Raw genomic sequence first — 20,283 nt, forward strand, 5'->3', positions numbered from 1 at the left:
GCTCATCCTGAAGGGGCTTTACTGTGATTTTCCAGCGGTTGCCTTGCAGACAGTTTTATGGAGCAGATTTTTTTTTGCTTTCTCGCAGCAAGACGCAGCCACAGATTGATGCATTGTTTTTAAGCTTCGGCTGCACCCCCGAGATATTTTCTTTTCTATTTCTCATCTGATCTAAGGACTCTGAAGGAGATAAAATTAGTGCTTTTCTTAGAAATCTGCAGGAAAAAGTTATAATCACTGCTATATATAAAAGAGCTGCCAGGCCCAGGGCTCCTAAATGGGTGCTGGTGGTTTTGGGGAGTAGGTGGTTGCTCTGCTCCGCGGTGAATTGCCGCAAGGAGCAAAAACAACAACAAAAAACCACCCGGAGCGGTTGTGGATGTGTCTTTAGGGCGTGGATTTTATGACCTTATTGTTTGCACAGAAGCGTGGTGACTACAGCCCTGTAACCGGTGCCGGTTTGAAGTCAGAAAGCTGGAAACGGCCAAGTGACGTCAGGGCTGATGCCAACCCGGCCGGATTTCTTTGCAGAAGCGGCGGTCAGCCGTTAATGCCTGAAGTTTAGGGGTACGTGGGTTGCGTTTAAACCACGCCGCGCTTGCAGCTGGTCCGCCCCAGCCCCGGGCGGACAACGCGCGAGGTTGTTTGTCCCCTCTCGCCGCCCGTACGCGGCCGCCGGGCCATGGCGGGACGGCCGGCGCCGCTTCCCACCGCGTCGACAGACGCCGAGAAGACTACAACTCCCAGGCGCGCCCTGCGCCGCCGCGCATGCGCGGCGCGCTCCCCCGCGCCATCTTGGCACCCGCTTCTTCCATCTCCTCACCCGCGGCGGGTGGTGGCCGGGGAGGGCGAGGACTACAACTCCCGGCGTGCACCGCGGCGGCCGCGCATGGGCAGTGCGTCCCGCCGCCATCTTGGCCCGGGGAAGCGCTGCCGCCGCCGCCGCCACTAAACAAACCCGAGAGCGGCACCGGGGGGGAGGAGGGGCCCTGCCGCCGAGGAGCCTTTCGATGTGCCGGGCACGGCCGGGCAGGTGGGTCCCGCTCCCCGGCAGCGTCCGCCGTGCCTCCCCGCCTCGCCTGGGGCGCTTCCCCTCGGGGAGAGGGGCAGCTCCCCCTTCCCTGGACGGCGGGGACCCGCCGTCTCCTCACGGGCCCGGGCCCGCGCCCCGTCCCCCGCCTGCAGGCCGCCGGCGCTGCCCCTCCGCGGGGAAGCGGCCGCCGCCCGCTCCCTCCCTGCCGCCGGCGGGGGCCCCGGGGGCGGCTGCGCCCCGAACCCGGGGGGGACCCGGCGCCGCTGGCTCTCGCCGGTCCCCCCTCTCCCCCCGCACCGAGGGCCGGGGGAGTCCCCGGGTGGCGGCTGCCGCCTCCGGGCGCCCTTGTGGGAGATCCTCCCTCCCTCCCTCCCTCCTTCCAGCCCCGCTTTGGAAGGTGCGACGGCGCCGGGGCTTTTGTTCCCGGTGCTCACCCCCCACCCCCGCCGTCTTCCCTGCCCGGGGAGCGCGGCGCGGCCGCGGGCTGGCACACACCGACTCGCCCCGCTCGCCTCCGGCTCCTCTTTTTTATTTCTATTTTATTTTTTCTTCCCTTATTATCCTCCTTGCAACGGGGAGATGCTCCCTCCTTCCCCGCCACCCCCGGAATCTCGCCGCGATGCGATCGGGCGAGGGGGTGTTCCCGTGTTTGGGTTTTTTTGGGGGCTGGTGTCGGTACGTGGAAAGCAAATTTTCACGGTGTTTTTGCCATTCTGTCATATAATAGGCTAGTGCTAAAATGCGTTCCCCGGGGGGAAGGGGGGCGTGCGGTTAGCTGGAAGAGTTCTTATAATAGGTGCTCTGTGCATAAAGAGAGGGAGGAGACTTGAACATCAATTCGGAGAGCGTTTCAGCATGAAAAAAAGGCTTGGGAAGGAGATAGGAAACTCGGTAAAAAGGCTTGGGTGATGGATCTGAGCAAGAGAGTATAGGAAGTCCGTGCCCTTGTGAAACTGCTGAATTCCTGCATGGCAAAGCATGCCATTACAAAGGTTGGAGCAGGGATGGGAGCGAACCTGTCGGTGGAGTTGGGAGCAGGCTGAGGAGAGTCTACATTAATCGGCTCGGGAAATCGATAAATGATGGACTTGCACTTACTGCATTTATATTCCTTTTTCAGCGAGGCTGAGCTCTGTGGGAGCACAAACACAAGGGAAAGATGCCTGTGGTGTGGCCAACTCTTCTGGATCTCAGCAGAGATGAATGCAAGAGGATCCTTCGCAAACTGGGTACAGTAAGATACAATTTGTGGGTCTGTATGTTTGCCCTTTTAAGATTTGCCTGCCTGCTGCTTCCATGAAATACTTTAATATGTCTACAGGCAACTTACAAGTCATTTCCTGCATTTTGCATGTGTCATTGGTTTGACAGCCCTGGCTTAAAGTGATGTTTGGCAGATGCTCTCTGCCTGAGCAAAATGAATAGAGCAGAATTGTTTTGGTTTGGTAGAACCATGGATGTCCTGATCCATCTCTGCCTCGATCTTGCAGTGTTGCATTGCTGTTCTTTTGACGACTATTAACATGCAACAGGATACTCTGTGAGAGGAGCGTCTTCGTTTGTCTTCCAGTTCTGTATTAGGCACCTTTCTGTACCAAAAAAATCATGGAACCCTGGTTTAATTGACACGGTGGGACTGAGTTCAAGTACTAAAGGTATTATCGTAAAGACTTGAAACAGGAGAAAAAAAAAATTGTGATGGTCTGTGATTTGCAGTTACTCAGATTATCAGGGAAGTGTGAAAGCAATGTTCTCTTTTAACTGTCATAACAACAGGAGCTTTTTGCATTGTTTCAAATGTCTTTCAATATCTGAGACCCCCTGCCTAACAGATATATTTTGGGAGATTTTTTTGTGCTCTGTCTTTGTAAATACATGTGTACAAGGAGACGTGCTTTTGTATTTTGGAAGGTAATAAAAATATTTGCTCTTTCCTCACATCCACTGTTGGCTGCCACAGGAGAGAGAATCCTTTGTTAGACCATTGATTTGATCTTGCACAGTCGTTTTTGAGTTCTTAGAGCTGAATTTCTTTTTATTTAGTTAAGGATTTTTTTGCCAGTTAAATGATGTGTAGTATTGGAAGGGAAAAAAGCCTTAGATTTCTTTTCAGACTTTCTTCTGAGGAGCATAATCTAAGAGATGATGTCAGGAAGAAAGTTGAGACTGCCTCTAACTTCCTGTGACAGTCAAATCACAGCTTTTCTTGTTCTCATTTTACTTGAATGTTAAAAGATGATGTGCTGTACTTCTTAACTGTGCCAAGCTTCTTGTACATCATGAAGCCATCCACTTTATTTTCTGAGAGTTGAGAATTTATTTTCCCTCGCTTTGCTCTTTTTATTTCATTTCTTGGGAATCTGGGATTTGTGTTCTGTTGAAAACAGACTTTGACGCAGATGTCGCGCGCAACATTGCAACGAAGCTGTACATCCATTAGGGTGACAGCCCTAGGTCTTAAGCGAGGCTCAAGAAGTATGAAAACTAGGAGAAAGTGCAGGATGCCGAAAGATTTGGACTGGATCTGTGCTACTAAATTTTGTTAACGTAGCTCTGCTGGCTAGGAGCGTGGAAAAAAAAAAAAAAACTTCCCAGCCCAGCTGATGGCGGTGTGCTGGCAGAGCCCTGCTGGTGCAGCTGAGCCAAACAGAACTGCAGCTACACCTCCTTCAATGACATAACCTAGGCTGACAGGAAAAAAAAAAATAAAAAAAAATATTTTTATTTTTTTTTTGCTGGCATGAGCTGTGTCCCCACAAGGGGGCCCTGCCAGTAACAGAGGATCAGAGCCTGTAGCAGCCGTGTCTCTTCTAGGGTAGAGAAGCTCTCGGTTTAAATAGAGGCACCACAAGACTGGAGAGGGAAAGAGCATGGGCAGTGGGAGCGAATAGCTGTCTAACAGTCATATCCAGCAATATTCATCGGCTTTATAGGGTCCCGCTTTTCCATCTCTCAGCCCCACATCTTATTTGGTTGACCATTCAGCAGTAGCGGGGTGATCCAGAACGAATGAAATGCAGTGGTGTAGGTGAGGCTGAAATGCACCCTGAGGTGTGCAATACCTAGCGTTCCGCAGCGTTCGTGGTTTATAACTGAATAAAGGGATGATGGTAGCACCTTACACTTGAAATGATGGTATTTATTTGTGAAACCTCTTTTGGCCGTTTGATGTGTTTTGTGTTGGAAAGAGAGCGCACCAGTTAGCGATTTCTGTGTAGACATAAGGGTGAGGAAGCTAGTTACAGCTGTTCTGTAATCTTTACTAGCTTCTAAAAAGCTAGAATGTGCCTTTTTAAAGCTCCAGTGTAGAGGATCTCTATTAAAAATGCAGAAAGGGAAAAAAAAAATCTATCCTTGCTGAATAATTATACGGTTGTATGTGAGAATTACTTTATGTTGTTAACAGAGGAAAATAATTAGTATCTTAAATATTGTAACATGGTTGTCTAAATAAATGTTGATATTAGTAATAACCATTGCATTAATTAGCAAATGTTTTATAACTGAAGCTGTAAATGCTTCTGTAGGTCACTCAGCATCCCTGTGCAGGCTGCATAGTTAACCAAAGCAACTCTGCTTTGTGTTTTGTCTGCTTAATCAGGACAGGAGAGCAGGACTTCTTTTCAGCACAATTCCTTGATTTGATTTGTAAATTAGCTCTTTGGAATCCTAATCTGAAAGCTTTTCAGAATAGCATCAGTCTTTCTTTTGCAGCAAACTTCAGAGGTGTTAGGTTTTGGCCTGCCCCTTTTATTCTTGCTTTTGGTTAACTGGGATCTGTTGTGGGGTTGGTTTGGTTGGCTGCTGAAAGGCACCTACGTAAATACGGAAAGAATTTGTATTTCTGGTTTAAAGCAGGAGTTTCAGTAACCTGAAGTTTTCGGTTGCCTTAACCTGTGCTAAGCTTAGAATAGCAAGTCATTCTTTGGCAAATTAGCAGACTGCATTATTTGCACTAGGTGTATTTTCACCCTGCTTAGAAGGACAAAATTCAGAAGCTTCAGTAGCCTTTAACTATTCTATTTTTTTAAAACACTGATGGCATGACATTTACGTAGGTCACCTGGAATTATAAATTTACGTTAAATCGGAGTTGTGTTTTTGTGAGTTAATCTTTGTGATGGCTCTACATTTAAGAATAGCTGGATTGTTTCTTTTGTGTTGAGCAGGTTTAATTTAGTGCGTTGCATTCTTTTCAGATTCAAGCAGTTGTACGTATCAAGTAAATGGGCATAAAAGATTACGATGATCGTATTTAACAAACCAGAGCTGATGTTCTCTGTGCTAATTGGACTAAATGTGCTAAATGACTCTGTGCTAAATGGACTTGGCAGTGATAGGTTAACGGTTGGACTCGATGATCTTAAGGGTCTTTTCCAACCTTGATGATTCTATGATTCTATGAATTAAGGAAAAGCATTAGGAAAAAATCAGTTGCTCTTTTGATAGTGTATTTCTTTTTCAAGCCAAGCTTTTCCATGGAATTTTTAATAATGGTGTGTTTTAAAGATTTTTCTTCTCCCATTTCTAGAGAATTCTGAGCTACTCCAAATTTGGGGACTGTTTCTTCAAGCTTTCTGGCTGAACTATCAGCTCAGAGAGAGCTTGAAATATTCAGTTGGGTTTATAAACTAGATAATCCTCCGTGGTGGTACAATTGTTTCATAGAAAAGCTGTGTGCTGCAGAGTAATTGACTGAGAGAGTTCTACATCATCAATCTCTTTTGAAAAACACTAAATAATTGAAAGGCACGTTCCTTTTAATGATTTTGAAAATTAATAGAATACTGTCAGTAATACTGGAAATAACTTTTTTTTTTTTTCCCCCCCTTTGCTGTGAGCATTAAATAGAAATACTGTTTGCTCTAATTCTTCAGAACTGGAGGCATATGCAGGTGTCATCAGTGCCTTACGTGCACAGGGAGACCTTACGAAAGAGAAGAAGGACCTTCTTGGAGAACTCTCTAAAGTGCTTAGGTAACCCTGACCTTTTTAAAATAAGAACTGATGACCTGTTTTCTTTTAAGGTATTGCGTGCTTTTTCTATCACCAGTATCACAAAGCAAATCTTAAATTAGAGAAGTGATTCTCCATCTTGTGGAGGTTTGATTCCTATCCTGCTTGGAGTTTTTTTTAGTAAGGAAAACAACTGTGCTTCTGTGGTTGGAGCTTTACTGTTTTGGTGTTTTAGGAGATAACGAGTGTTAGAATCCTTACAGCTAACTCAGGAGTGTACGCTAGCTTGGAGTTCCGTCAAGGTAGGACTTCGAGGTCTTTGGGCCCAAGTTGCCTCAAGAAAGAACGCTGCACGTTCTGTGCAAATTTTTCTACTGTGTGTTTTAAATTTATTGCTCTCATTAGGGGGTTGGATTCTAGCTGTTTTGCAGTGGTACCCTGTGAACAGTAATGTTCTTTTTATTCTTCAGTAATATTTTTGAACAATAATACATTCGTTCTTTCTCACTGTGATAGAAAAAGTTAAGTGACAATCTCTTAAATGTAAATGCCTGTTCCCTTTTGTCTCTTGAGCGGATTATTCATAAGTTTCATTTTAGCTAGAAGTTTTAGATAAATGTTCATGTCTCCATCTGACTAAAATATATTGCTATTTTCTTTAATAGTATTTCAACGGAGCGACATCGTGCTGAAGTTCGGAGAGCAGTAAATGATGAACGACTAACGACTATTGCACACAAGTAAGTTATAGGTAATTTTCTGCGTGATTTCCACAGGTACCATTTGGAAAATCCGTTCTGCCTTAACTGAATGATAGAACTTTGAAGACTGATGGCGTTCTAAAGAACAGTAGTTAAAACAGTGTATGGATGAAGGAATTACTGTATGAGATTTACATCAGGGAACTAGAAACAGTTATTTAGTACTGTCGCATTCTGGATCTGAAGGCATCCCATTCACTGTACAAGTACAATATAAGAAACAGTCTTTTGTCATGAAGAGCTTTCTGTAAGATAGACCAGAAGAAACAGAGAGTAGAGGAAAATAGGGGTATCATAAGCAGGATAAATGTTTGCTTTATTATTTTTTGTTTTACCTTTAATTTTATTTAAATCTGGAAAGGTTATATTGAGAGGGACTTAACTATGTAGAAAGCCAACGGGAGGGAAAGAGGTGGCAGAGATTGGTGGAAAACAGTGTATCAGCATAGAGGGGAACAAAATGGTCAGAGTAAAAAAACTGCAGCAAGCTAACGGATGACATCAGTGTCCACTGTTCTCTGCGTGATGCAGCTGCTGTGCTGGCATCAACTGGGCTGGTTCCTCCTTGCGTTTGCTTTCGCAAGCTGCACATGATTTTGAGAGGTGGAGAGGAGCAAGAGGGCGAGTGCTTACGTATCTTTGATAGTTACCTAACAGTCTTACTGTTAAGAGCTGGATTGTAAGTGTCTGTGTCTTTTTCTGTGTTATAAGCATTGATTTTTAAGTTTGACTCCTGTAGCTTAGGTGTTATGGAGAGGAAAAAAAGGAAATCATACAAATAGCAGGCCACGTGGAGTTAGCAATTGTCTGATCCGAGACTCGCCAAAATCGGCATACTGTTTTAGTGCTGCAGAAGGACATTTAACATTTTAGTGTTTTAATGTTCAAGTTTACAGGGTTAGAAATAGGCTGTTTACAAAACAAAAACCACCAAGTTCCTTACACTTCTTTAAGGGGGGGGGGGGGGGGGGGGGGGGGGGGAGAAAAATAAGCATTTAATTGTCAAATCAGGATTCTTTTCTTGAATCAAGTTTCCTTTTTAAGTAGTAGTTCTCTTTTTAGCACTTCACAGAACAAGCACAAAGTTTGTCCTGAGATGTTGAACTTCAAACGGATGAGATATTATAATCCAGACAAGGTGCAATTGTGAAGTGCTGCATCTCTTTATTTTTCCTGTGATAATTCTTTGCAAGTGATGGTTGGTAATATAGTATTGGACTTAAATAATTCTCTAACTCATTAGGAAAGCCGACTTTGCTAGCTTTGCTATGTGCAACATTTGTAGTCGTATTTTTGATTTCAAAAATGTCTTTTTACCTCAGCTGATGTAGCTCTGCTTATACTGTATGAATATGTAAGAAGAACGCTGAAGCGTATCAGGATTTAACAACAGAGCAGATCCTCTGCATTTTACGAACTAATTTGTGGTACCTTTTGCTGCAACTTGCTTGTAATAGTTCACGTGAGAAGTTGTTTTTCAGAATATATTAATACATTAAATGAGTTGATTTGCCTAAGAACGTAACAGCATTGAAAAATAATTTGCCATTTTAGTTTTGCTGATTTGACAAATGACTCATGTAAAACAGTCATAAACAGAAACACTTCTCCATCTAGATAAGAACAACATTTTTTGGAACCGTTCTAGTTTGTGTTTAAGTACTAAGGTTAAGAGAAAATGAGAGCAGCAGGCTGGTTTCTGTTGAGGAAGATGCATGGGGTGTATTTAAATCATTTAATGTTCTGTTATCTTGTTTGGGACTCCTTTAAGTCTGAGAAACTTGTTCTCTTCAGGTAAAACAAGGTTTGCATTAGAAGCCAAGGGTTTTTCCCTGTAACATAATCAATTTCAGTAGTCTTATGAAATCTATTGGATGTCTAGGTATTTTTGTTATCCAGATCTAGAGAGTGTACCAACTCTACCTGAACAGTAGCTAATCTAATATGGGGGTTTTGAACGTGCCGTCCACAGACCTCTGTCCCTGTAAGGGCTCTGTAAAACAAAACAGTAAAAGAAGAAGCAATGCTTAAATTTTCTATGGGAGGATTTCTGCATCAGGTGGGAAAAATGTAAGGGCTTTCACGAAATGAAGAAAGTTGAAGGTTATTGCTCTAGTATGTCTTTAGAAATTGCCTTTTAGACTTTCACTGTTGAAAAAAGGCACTTAAATAAGAGTACTGAGCATTTTGCAAACTCGGCAGAATACTTACAGAATGTGCATTTCTGTTTAGCATGTCTGGACCAAATAGCTCTTCCGAATGGTCTATAGAAGGTCGTCGACTGGTGCCGCTGATGCCACGGCTGGTTCCACAAACAGCTTTTACTGTTACCGCTAATGCTGTTGCCAACGCAGCTGTTCAGCACAACGCATCTCTTCCAGTTCCTGCAGAAACTGGAAACAAAGAAGGTGAGAGAAAGCCGGGATTCTACTGAAGTCTATGGGAATATAAAAATAATGTCGCAGTATAAATTGTTAACTTAGATTTTAAGTGTTAGATATTAAAAAAAAAATCTGGATCATTCTTATTGCACAGTATTCATAGAAATATGAAAAAAATCTTTTTTTAAAGATGCCTTTGAAGCATCTGCAGCATAAATCTGACAGCTTCGTGTTAGTGAGCACGCTAGCAACTGAAATTAAAAAAAAAAACCAAATTGCCAGGAAATGAGGGGGAAATACACTGATTAACTCGTTAAGTTCTGTAAACTATAAAATCTCGGACTGATGGCTTAAGATTTTGTAAAGTTCTGTAAGTGATGAAAGATGTTTCAGAACACTTTGTTGTAAGAATGCAAGTAGGTTTTGGTGAAAGTCAAGAAAATTTTGTTGGTTTTCTTTTTTTTTTTTTTTTTTTTTTTTAAACTTCAGGCTAAACATACCGAGGTAACAAGTTAAAAGATTGCTTTCTGCTTTCCCTATGCCTTTTAAATAATGCTAGTACACATTCCATCTAACTTGGCTGAATAGGCTCAAATTATAACTATATATACTATATAAACTGTAAACTATATAAACTAGAGAATGTGTAACACTTCTTGAAATAGACTGTTTCATTCTGGTTTTGTGAGAAATACTGGATCATTGTACTATTACTTCTAAGCAACAGCTTAAAAAAGCCAATTAGCAAAATGAGTTGTTTGTTACTGAAGGAATATTTCTGGTTTCTTCAACTGACGTAGCGTTGAGGAGAGGCACTAGCTATTTTCTATCTGTTACCAGTTTAGATATGGTCATTTACAGAAAAGCAAAAAGATCAAAATACTGAATTAATGCTAAAATGAAAAATAACAAATTGTAAAGTAAAACATCAGGTTAATACGAATAAAAAAATCTAGAATCGGCAGCACAGATTTCTGGGGATGGGAGGAGGGGAAGTTAGATTTCTATGGTGTCTTTGAAGGCCATTAATTCCATGGCCATGCTTAGGTCAAACTGGGGAATACTCAACAGTAACAGGATTGCAGAGGCAAAGATGTGGATAATGACCCAATAAGCCTTTGGCTTCCATTTCAATTGTTAAAATAGTGATAGAATAATGGGATTCTGCACTTCAGTTATATGGAAGGTGTCTTTTCTCCTCTTCAGTGGTGGTTTGCTATTCCTACACAAGTACCACTTCAACCCCAACATCTACCCCTGTTCCAAGTGGCAGTGTAGCAACAGTGAAGTCCCCCAGACCTGCCAGTCCAGCCTCCAATGTAGTCGTCTTGCCAAGTGGAAGTACTGTTTACGTCAAAAGTAAGTGATACTAGCAACTGATTAACAAAAGGGAAAGAAAGGAGGGACAGTCTTGTGGCTGAAGCATGGACTGAGTTAAACACTCTGACCTTGGGCAAGTCATGTAATGCCTTTATGCCTTCGTTTAGTCTAAAGAATGAATTTATTGCTTCCCTTTTTCAGAGAAATTGTGTTCAGGATACATCCACTCACTGAAAAATGCTGCAGGGAGCAGTAATGGCAAGGACAAGAAGAGTGAAAAGTATTCTGAAAATAAAATATAGGAATTGCTGTATATCAGTGGATTTCTAATCCAGCTTGTTCAGAACTTGTCTTTGAGGTGGCTCTGCTGGTTGCTTCTCTGCAGAGGACTTCCCTCTTCCTTCTGCTTAAATAATGCATAGTAGTCACTTCTTTGAGTTAGAAAAGGTCCCTCCTTTCCGCTTTCAGAGTTGACTTAGACTTTTTTAGAATACAGTAGTTTGGCAAGCATTTATATGCTTACATTAACTATGTCTGACCATTTTGTGACTTACTTACTTGGAAGGGAATCTTAGTGAGGCTTGCATTCCTGGGCAACTGTGAAAACTCCATACGAAATCCCACCAGATACCGACCCTTATGTATTTAAATTTGAAAATCCAGGGCATAATGTCTAGAACGATCTTTTTTTCTTGTCAGCCCACCCCTTCTTTCTTTGGCTAATAAATCACTAGTTCTAAAAGCAGAATACGTCCTCATGCTTATGCCCAGCTCATCAAAGGTAGCTTATTTAACTAATAATTAAAAATGTTTCTTTCTGTCCTTATTTGGTGTCTATCAAAATGCAGGTGACAAGTAAAGATTAATAGTGAAGTTGATAAGTGCTATTTTTATGCTTGCTGTGGATACCTTTAATATTTTAAAAATTATTTTAATCTTTATGCTATATGTGCATGTTTGTATAAACTTCTAGCTAGTCAGAAATTTCATGTTGTACATAACTATAATGTTACCTGCAAGCCACCATCTTTAATGGCTATATCAGCCCACGGAACCCATTACATTAAGTTTTAAATTTTTTCATTTTTCTGATTTAATGCACTAATCACTCAGCTTTAGTTTAAAGATTCAGGGCAAAATGTTCTTAACCTCTTAAAAATTTAATTTGGACCTCTGTTGAATTATTACATGGTAATGAGTATAAAACCAGTCTAGACACACAATAGAGGGATGAAAGGTTCTCATTTTTATTCCATCCATCCCTAGATTTCATTTTTCCTCCACTTCGCATGCTTCATTTTGTTCTTTTTTTTTTTTTTTTTTTTTTTGTGTTAAGGAATCGTGTGTCTTTCAGAATGTGTTTTATCCCTCACGTTAGTTCTAAGAAACCTGCTTAAGAGCAAGCTCAGGAGGCCTGAGTTATAGTCCTGACTTCGCCACTGATCTGTTGTGTGACCTCATCCAAGTCACGGTCTGATTGAGCCATTAACCCCTCTGTGCCTCTGCTTCCTTGCTTGTCAAGTATGAATTATAGTCGAGCTGTATTACCTTTCAGCTAAATGCTTGTGGACAACTTTGTGCAAATGCAATTTCTAACATGAGATTATAGGGATAACGTTCTTGGAGAAACCCAGCAGTGAAAACAGGAGATGAAATGAGCTGTACTTAACATAAAATAATGTTCTGCTAGTTACTTGCTTACTTCTGTGTTGTTTTTTGGGTTTTGTTTTGTTTTTTGTGGATGAGGACTACAAACAAATAGCTTTCTCTTCAGTATTTCTTGGTGACCCACCAAAGTAACAGCGGTGTCCTAACATCCTAGCTGCATGTGGATTTTTGATTCAAATGGATTCTGAGATTCTGAAATTCCTGCACATTTTCAACATGATTAGTGACCTCACAGTTATAAGTTTGCGTAGTGCACTCACAGTAATACTTAAAAGCCTATTCATAATAGACCTTAAAGTCCTGTAACCAAATCTCTGCTTTATAGATGGAGATCACCACTAGGCTTGTTCAGAGCCATAAAGTAAATTGTTGATTAGAGCTTTGAAATCCGGACTCGTAGATCCATGCTTCATCTGTACTGCTACAGCCAGCTAAAACTATTTTTTGGAGTTCAAAGCAAACCTAAAATAGAGCCTTTGCTTCTCTTCGCTGCTTCAGTTTCCCATCTTTGTGTGGATACAACTGTCAGCCTTCTGAAGTGTACCTGCAAATGAGCTGGTACTCGTACCAGGGGAGAATCCCATTTTTCAGAAATCACTTGCTGTGCTGCTGAGCACTTTCTTGTCCATGTTAATTCCTGCATCTTCACTTTTCGAATGCCAGAATATTTAGTTATTTTAATTAGAGATTGACCGTAATTAGATCTTGACCCTAATTAGAGATTGACTGCCAACCAGGTTTCCTTGGGTTACCAGCAAGACTGCTTTTTGCTGTGACAGCATTTTTTGTCTTTAAGCCCCAGGCATACGGACCAATCTTCAGTCATGTTCGGTATAGGGGGGGTTGTGTCTTTTCAGCTTATCTCTGTTTTTTAAAATTGTTTAATGCTGGCTGATTTGGTAAGAACAAGTGCTACCCAGTAGGCGTAAGAGATTTTCAAGGTTATTAAACTGTGTCTTTCTGTAATGTATACCAATTTATGAACCTATTACCTACTTTGGAAAATTTCATATGGATTTAAGATCCATTGATCACGCTATTATCCTTTGCTCAGCTTGAATATTGCAGCAGATTTTTTTTTTTTATATGTGTGCAGCAGATGCTTGTGAGGAAGAATGAACTCCTTTGAGGCTGAACTTCTTTTGTTTTCCATGATTGCATGTTAGGTGCCGTTTTATATCTGTTGCACAAACTACACCAAACAAGGCAGAAGCTGATAAAGTGAGGTTTGACCTCCATAGTTAAAGTATGTCAAAAAAACCCCAAAGGATCTCAAGATGCTGTGTTGTGGTGAAAGGGAGAAGGGTACTATAATGGTAAGCGTGGCATGAAAGTTAGGTACAAAGGTTGAAATGGGAGAAGATAACAGGAGGATAAACTTCAGTAGTCCAGTTGCTGTAACCAAAACCAGCAGCAACAACAGTGTAGTGTAAAATTTTAAACTGCAACGTGCATGGCGTTATCCCAAACCCCTTGTGTGCGTAGTCTCCTTAGTCAAACTTCTGGAGACAGAGTGTACTGGCTCTTTATGTTCTTTTAATCTCTTAAACTGAATGAAGTAACCCAGTAACTGAGTAGCTTGGGTTTTTTGGGGTTTGTTTCTTTGCTTTATGGCACTTTGAGTGTCGTCTGTATCAAGGACTAAGACCATCTGTGGTGTGATACAGGTTAGTTGTGACCATAAGAAATAATTTATCCTTTATTTCTTTTTCTCTTATTTGAAAGCGGGTGTAAGACTCGGCAAGTTTGAAGTGTTTTAGAAAGCATTGAGAGCTGCAAATGGGGAAAATATAATTTAGAAAAAGTACTTCTTTTCCAGGTGTCAGCTGCTCAGATGATGATGAAAAGCCCCGCAAAAGACGGCGAACGAATTCTTCTAGTTCTTCCCCTGTTCTCCTGAAAGAAGTCCCGAAGGCAGTGACTCCTGTCACTAAAACTATCACAGTGCCTGTAAGTGGCAGCCCCAAGATGAGTAACATAATGCAGAGCATTGCCAACTCCTTACCACCGCACATGTCGCCTGTGAAAATAACCTTCACTAAGCCCTCAACACAGACAACAAACACGACAACACAGAAGGTATGTGGGGGAAGCTGCCAAATGTTACTTTATTCTGGTTTTATCAATGAATAAGATGTGATGTTTGACTCTTCCTTTCTATGAACTGTCTGGCTGTTTTTTAAGGATTGCACTTGGGATAAGGTAATCCCTCTTTAAAAAGAACAAAGAGAAAACCAAACTCTTGTATGAATTTAGTTCACCTGTGTGTGAAAGGACCTGGATTGACAGCCGTGGAGACTGAAGCCCTCTTTTTATCCACAGAACAGGTACAGCACAGGCAGCGGGAGTGCAAGCTTCCCCCAGACTGCCCCACCAATGTGCCTCAACCCTGACCTGAAGGGACCACTTCTAGGGATGAGAGGGGATTCAGTCTCCATGCTCATTCAATTCTTGGCCTCTCTGGTGAGACTGCCAACAAGGTTGCCAGTTAGTACCCTTTGTGGTGTTGGGTTTTGTGATATGGACACTAGTCCACTGAGAACTGGATCACATAGGCCACTGAACAGCCTTCAGATGGTAACAACTATTGGTCAAAGGTAATCTTTCTTATTTCTATTTTCCTTATTTATAATTATTCTTTGCAGTAGTAGAATTCCAGGAGAGGTGGCATGGGCTTTCCCTTGCCAAGCCTTTTGTCTAGAGACTAGTTTTTTGGGGTCTATAAAGCTTATTCTTGGAGCTGATCAAAGACTGGGGGGCTTTATTTTCCTTTCAGTACTAGCGTGCCATTTCTCATTCTACATTAACAGTGTTATAGTGCTCAAAATCAGTTGCATTATTTCAGCTGAGTGTGCCCAGCTTTCACCAGAATGCAGCGTGTGGAAAAGGTTTTCTGTGTTGAAATTTTGTATTGGACTCAGATTTTTACGTGCCCCATCTATGGCATGACTATTTTCCCATGCTTTAGGAAGCATTTCAGATGTGTCTACTTTTTTGTTGTTAAGATTTAAAAAAAGATTAATGGCTCAGACCAAGTTCATTCGTGGTACGGTTATTAATTAAGGCAGACTTGGGGCGGGGTGGTCTGTGGAATTAATTTGGCCTTGATACCGACAGACTCATGGTAGGCTGGCTGCTAACAAGCATTTTTTTCCAACTGTGACAGTTTGACTATTGAGCTCAAACCTTCACAGGGTATTTGTTTTATTAGTCGTCTTAATTGTTTTATGACTCTATTTGGATTAGCAGAGTTCCCATGTCCTGATTTTTGGAAACTTTAAAACCAAGGAAGATTAACTGAAGTAATGTGCAATAAAGAACTTGCTTTCTGGCCTTTTCCCACTTCAGAGCTCTTTGATGCTTTCATTTGATTCAGTGTTCTTTAACAGTGTCCTTAATCAAATTTCATCTCTGAATACATGTATAGAAATCTGTGAGTGAGCATAAGCCATCAAATAAAATGTCCTGCATTCAATGCAGTGAATCCACAGCTAGGACGGGGCTTAACCTACCCATTCCGTTGCTCTTGTTAGGCTCATCTTTTGTGCAGGAAGAATTTTTTTGCCTTAAATGTCTGCAGTGTTGTATTAAGTATGAGTGTTATATATCATGGTAGTTAAAGATGGAGTGTATTAAATCTCCGAAAGGAAGAGAATGAACTGTTGGTAGGGTCTTTTCTGCAGTTGTGCTTCTGCTTGTTCTGACATGGAAATTTTAGGGTTTGCTTTGCGTAGTATTTGACTCTCGCTAATCTGCAGTGATAGGAAAATCATCGCTTGGTTCATTAGGGAGCCATAGTAGCATTTGTATCTGAACTTGTCACACTGCCCTCTTTTGTTGGATTTAAGATATGCCAAAATATGTAACTGGATCATTTTGGTGGGAGAAATCCCTTTTAGTAGTTTTAAATCAAATGTCAGGCTTGTTACACTCAACTTGGAAACGTACTATTTTAAACAAGTGCTGTTGGATATGAGTGAGGTTGTTGGATATGAATGAAAGTCTTCGTTTCTGCATGCCAGCTTTCTGAATTGTTTTGACATTTTAGTAGGTTGGAGGAAGATTTGTCGTAACAACTAATAATGTCACAGCTCCAATTTCTGGATTCCCTTATAATAAAGTCCTCCGTCTAGGACCCAGAAGGAATCTAGCTAGTGAGGCTTCTGGCAGTTAATGCCTTTATGTCTTCAGGGACTAGGTTTTGATGTCTCTCAAAATAGAGCTGACAGGACTAATTTTAATGTATGTTAGGAATTAGTTTTTACCTTAGCAATTAAAACAAACAACAAAAAAAAAATCAACTTGCCTTTTTTTTTTTTTTTAAATCAGACAGTCTTTCTGCTGTAAAATGTGATGCAGTTTTGGTACCCACGATGAGGTTACTTTGATCATGTCAACATATGTGAGAAAATAGTATCTCAAAAATTGTTGTGATTTCAGCTGTAATAATTTTAAATTTTTACCAGAAAATTCTGTTTTCTGGATATACTTCATACATGAAGATCACTAAACTTTGTTCTGCTGTGTTAATTTTGAAAGAAGAAACAGAATAGAGACCCAAACCTGCTTAGTCACAGGACAGCAATCGTTGTTGAGCTATAATGCTTTACAAGCTTTTTTCCTTGCATGATTAAATAAAGTGCTATTAAGTCATAATCTTGGATTGATGGTTTTATCTCCATCTTTGAATGAAGAACAACGGTGTTCAGGACTTGTGATGATGCCCAGATTCATCCTACATATCTGTACTTACTTAGTTGAGATGCTGAACTTGCCCTGTTGTGCTATGGATTCTATAGGAAGTATAATGTGAATAATCTGCCTTTTTTAAAGGCAAGTTGTCCTTTGTATTCCTAAATTAGGTATTGTAGGTGGAATGGAACTGGCCCTAAAATTCACACACTTGGGAAGTATTTCTAGTGTTAACTGACTATTTAAGAAACAGGATAAAACTCCAGAGGCACATCATAGGATCTTTTCACCTGCAAGCCTTGTACCAGAATCAAGCTGTGTCATGTTCAGCTCATTTGTGTGGTCATAGCCTAAGAGCAATTTCAGAAGGGTGTTTTGATTAAATCAAGGTTAGGCAGAAGGCAAAAATAAGAATGACGCAGAGAAAACATTCTCCCTGGAGAATGCAATGATGTGGTGGAGCAGCAGATGTGGAAACCTTGTCCTTCAGGCATTGGTTAGTTGTGGTCAACCTGCTGCAGCTCGTGGAGGTAGTAAGGTTTTAGTTTTCCTCAGATCAAGATATTAAAGGCTTAGCTAAGTAGCAAGCACCATAAATCTAAGCACTGGGGGGGAAAGGAGAGGCAGAGGCAGCTGTGGTGGTGAAATTTGCTGCTTTTATTCCATCCATGTGGTTATCTCTTCCCCCCCCCCCCCCCCATTAAAAAAAACCAAACAAACCCTTTAATCTCTTACTGCTTGATCTGTCATTTAAGTCTATTTCTGGTGCCATTATCATATTCTTTCTTTTCTCTGTGAGGCAAGGTTTCAGTAGTCCTTGGGTAGTAGTGTAAGACTTACAGTCCGAGCTGACCCAGGTTTTCTTTACTCCTTCTGTACCTTTTTTCTATCTGCTTTTGTTGCATCAAATCATTAATAAGTTTTAATTTTCAGAGTTTTAATAAATGAATTTTTTGTTGGGACAATTGCATTATTAAAACAATTTCTCAATATTCTTGCATGGTAAACTGAAAATATGTTGTATTTCTGTGCTGTGTGTTTCTATTTTAACTGTGTGTTTGTAAGTACAAGGAGGTACATCTAAGCAGAACAAAAGGAATCTCTTTACATAAACAGTCCCAATATTCAATACATAAGAAATGCTTAGTTTTCTAGGTCAGTTGCATAAGAACAGACCTCTTCCAATGTTATAATGAATTCTATATTTTTTCTATGTCAGATCAGATTCATGGTGTTGTAATTGTAACTCACACTAGGGGTAATGTTTATTGTCTTTAGACAAATGGTTTTCAGACAGATGAGAGAGAATTTCTTGTTATTGAGAGCACTAATTAAAGCAGAAGTTGTTATAAACCTAAACCAGGTTTTTCACTGATGAAATACTGATTGTTTATAGCCTTGTGGATCAAAAATATTTCCCATTACTGACTCAGCAACTGCTTGTTAATCGTTAAAGAGAAAAAAAATCATCTCTTCTCTCATTGCTATTTCTTGATGTGTGTGCACGGTTTGGGAGAAAGGTGTTTAAAATGTGCTTGAAATCCCTTCAGTTCCATTTAAAATGGGCTTTAGGCTTCCTGGCCCAGTTTAATGAAGCCAAGCAGTTCATTCCTGTCTGTTTGCCTTCAGACATGAGATCATTCTGCTTTAATTAGATAGTAATTTCCTCAAAAAAAAAAAAACCAAACCAAACCACCAAAAAAACAACCAACCAAACAAAAAAACCAACCTTCTGATTTTAAGGAAATGTTTATCACCACTTCTTCAAACTAATTGAAATTTTTTTGTTGCCAGCAAATGTGAATATGACACTCTTAATAAACATGTATCCCTAAAACTAAACGCACATAGACAGATACATTACTGAAATTTTATGCTTTTAAATAAATGCAAAGAACAAATGAATTTCTTGTTGTTCTTTTTCTTCTTTCAGGTGATAATAGTAACCACCTCTCCAAGCTCAACTTTTGTACCCAACATCCTTTCAAAGTCCCACAACTATGCAGCAGTTACGAAACTTGTCCCAACATCAGTCATTGCCTCAACTACTCAAAAGCAACCAGTGGTTATAACTGCTTCTCAGTCCTCTTTGGTCAGTAGCAGCAGCAGCAGTAGCTGCTCCACTCCCTCCTGTACTGCAAATACCATTGCTGTGACTGCTGTAGTATCATCAACACCGTCAGTGGTTATGTCAACGGTAGCACAAGGTATGGCAATAATATATTTGTAAAAGCTCTTTCACTGATGAATTGGACTTTGTTTTGAGAACAGCATAGGGGAAATGCACTTTATGTTTACATATGATGAGTAAAGCACAGGAGATGTGAAAGAAGTCTACTGATGAAACTAATCCAAGATACTCAACAAAAGTTCTTGTTGACCTCTTTCCCTCTTTACTTCAACAATTAATGTGCACATCCTCTTTTTAAAGAGAATGTGGTAAGGTGATGTGGCATAGCTTTTTTATTTTGAGAAGATTTTACTTGCAGCATTAAAACACTATAGCCTCAAAATGACTGGCTTTAAGAACTCTGATGCATGGAAAATGGATGTTTCCAATAGTTGAAGATGATTGCTTTTCTTAAAGCCTGATTTACAAAAGCATGCAAAGTTAACATCAAATAAATACAGCTTATGCTTGACGTGCCTAGTCTTTAGAATATTTCTTGTGGTAACTAATCTTGATGACAATTCTGAAAGGCAGAGAAGTGTTTACACCTTTTTATCTGTGTTTTTTATCAGCATGTCAGTTTTCAGGTCCTTAAAAATTAAGATCTGAGTGAGCCTGAATTAAAATTCCTAGGTTTCTGATTTCTAATTCCAACTATGTACGCTAGCTTGACTGATTCAGCTCTGCAGCCACTAGCTAACATTTGGAAGGGAAGCTGTGGGTGAATGAAAGGGCCTCAGTGAGCAGCACTGGAAGAATACTGTGCCTGACAATGGCAAGTGTCACGTGGCAATTTTTCCTGGTCCATATTCTCCGTTCTCCTTCCATTCCACAAAAAGCCGGGCAACCAAATGAAGGCAGAGGAGGTATTTTGCCTTCCGTGTTGCTTCTATTAATCAGGTCCTGAAGATATTAGTCTACAGAGCACAAGGGCTTACAGCAGAATTTCATATTATTTGAACTGTGGATTTTAGTTGGGTTTGATCATGGAAGAGGCTATAATTCTAAAATCTATTAGACAGAGTGTCTCTTTAACAGGTTGTTTTTTTTCCAAGACTATCAGTATCGTTGCAGAAGATGCTGGTGAAATGTTTTGTGACGTAAACTGATAATCACTCCAAATGTGAAGAAAGTTAAATTCGTGAATGAAAACAGCAGATGAAGGAAATGGAGAAACCATCTTAGATGATGCAGTGAGAAAAGGGTTGCTTATTCAGATTGCCAGAATTGTAGTTTATTATGATTTCTGTCATTATCGCTGCCATCTGTAAATGTAGAGAAATAAGAAACGAGATTTTCTTT

General features: G+C 40.6%; 1 protein-coding gene across 12 annotated transcripts in view; it reads left to right on the forward strand.

Moving 5' to 3' along the window:
* Positions 1-897: 897 nt before the first annotated feature.
* Positions 898-20,283, forward strand: part of EMSY (EMSY transcriptional repressor, BRCA2 interacting) — a 41,301-nt gene continuing 21,915 nt past the window's right edge. For 7 of the 12 annotated variants that reach the window (XM_082304277.1, XM_082304285.1, XM_082304281.1 and 4 more), the window contains exons 1-8: positions 898-1,033; positions 2,154-2,262; positions 5,911-6,010; positions 6,655-6,729; positions 8,983-9,158; positions 10,338-10,490; positions 13,939-14,198; positions 18,745-19,018. In XM_082304277.1, the coding sequence (XP_082160403.1) occupies positions 2,193-2,262; positions 5,911-6,010; positions 6,655-6,729; positions 8,983-9,158; positions 10,338-10,490; positions 13,939-14,198; positions 18,745-19,018 (1,108 nt within the window). In that variant the 5' untranslated portion in view covers positions 898-1,033; positions 2,154-2,192. Of the gene's footprint in view, positions 1,034-2,153; positions 2,268-5,874; positions 6,011-6,654; positions 6,730-8,982; positions 9,159-10,337; positions 10,491-13,938; positions 14,199-18,744; positions 19,019-20,283 lie in introns of all 12 variants that reach the window. The other 5 variants (XM_082304282.1, XM_082304284.1, XM_082304283.1 and 2 more) reach the window with 5 other exon arrangements.

This window comes from Platalea leucorodia (assembly GCF_965183815.1).
Source record: "Platalea leucorodia genome assembly, chromosome: 2".
Classification (NCBI taxonomy): domain Eukaryota; kingdom Metazoa; phylum Chordata; class Aves; order Pelecaniformes; family Threskiornithidae; genus Platalea; species Platalea leucorodia.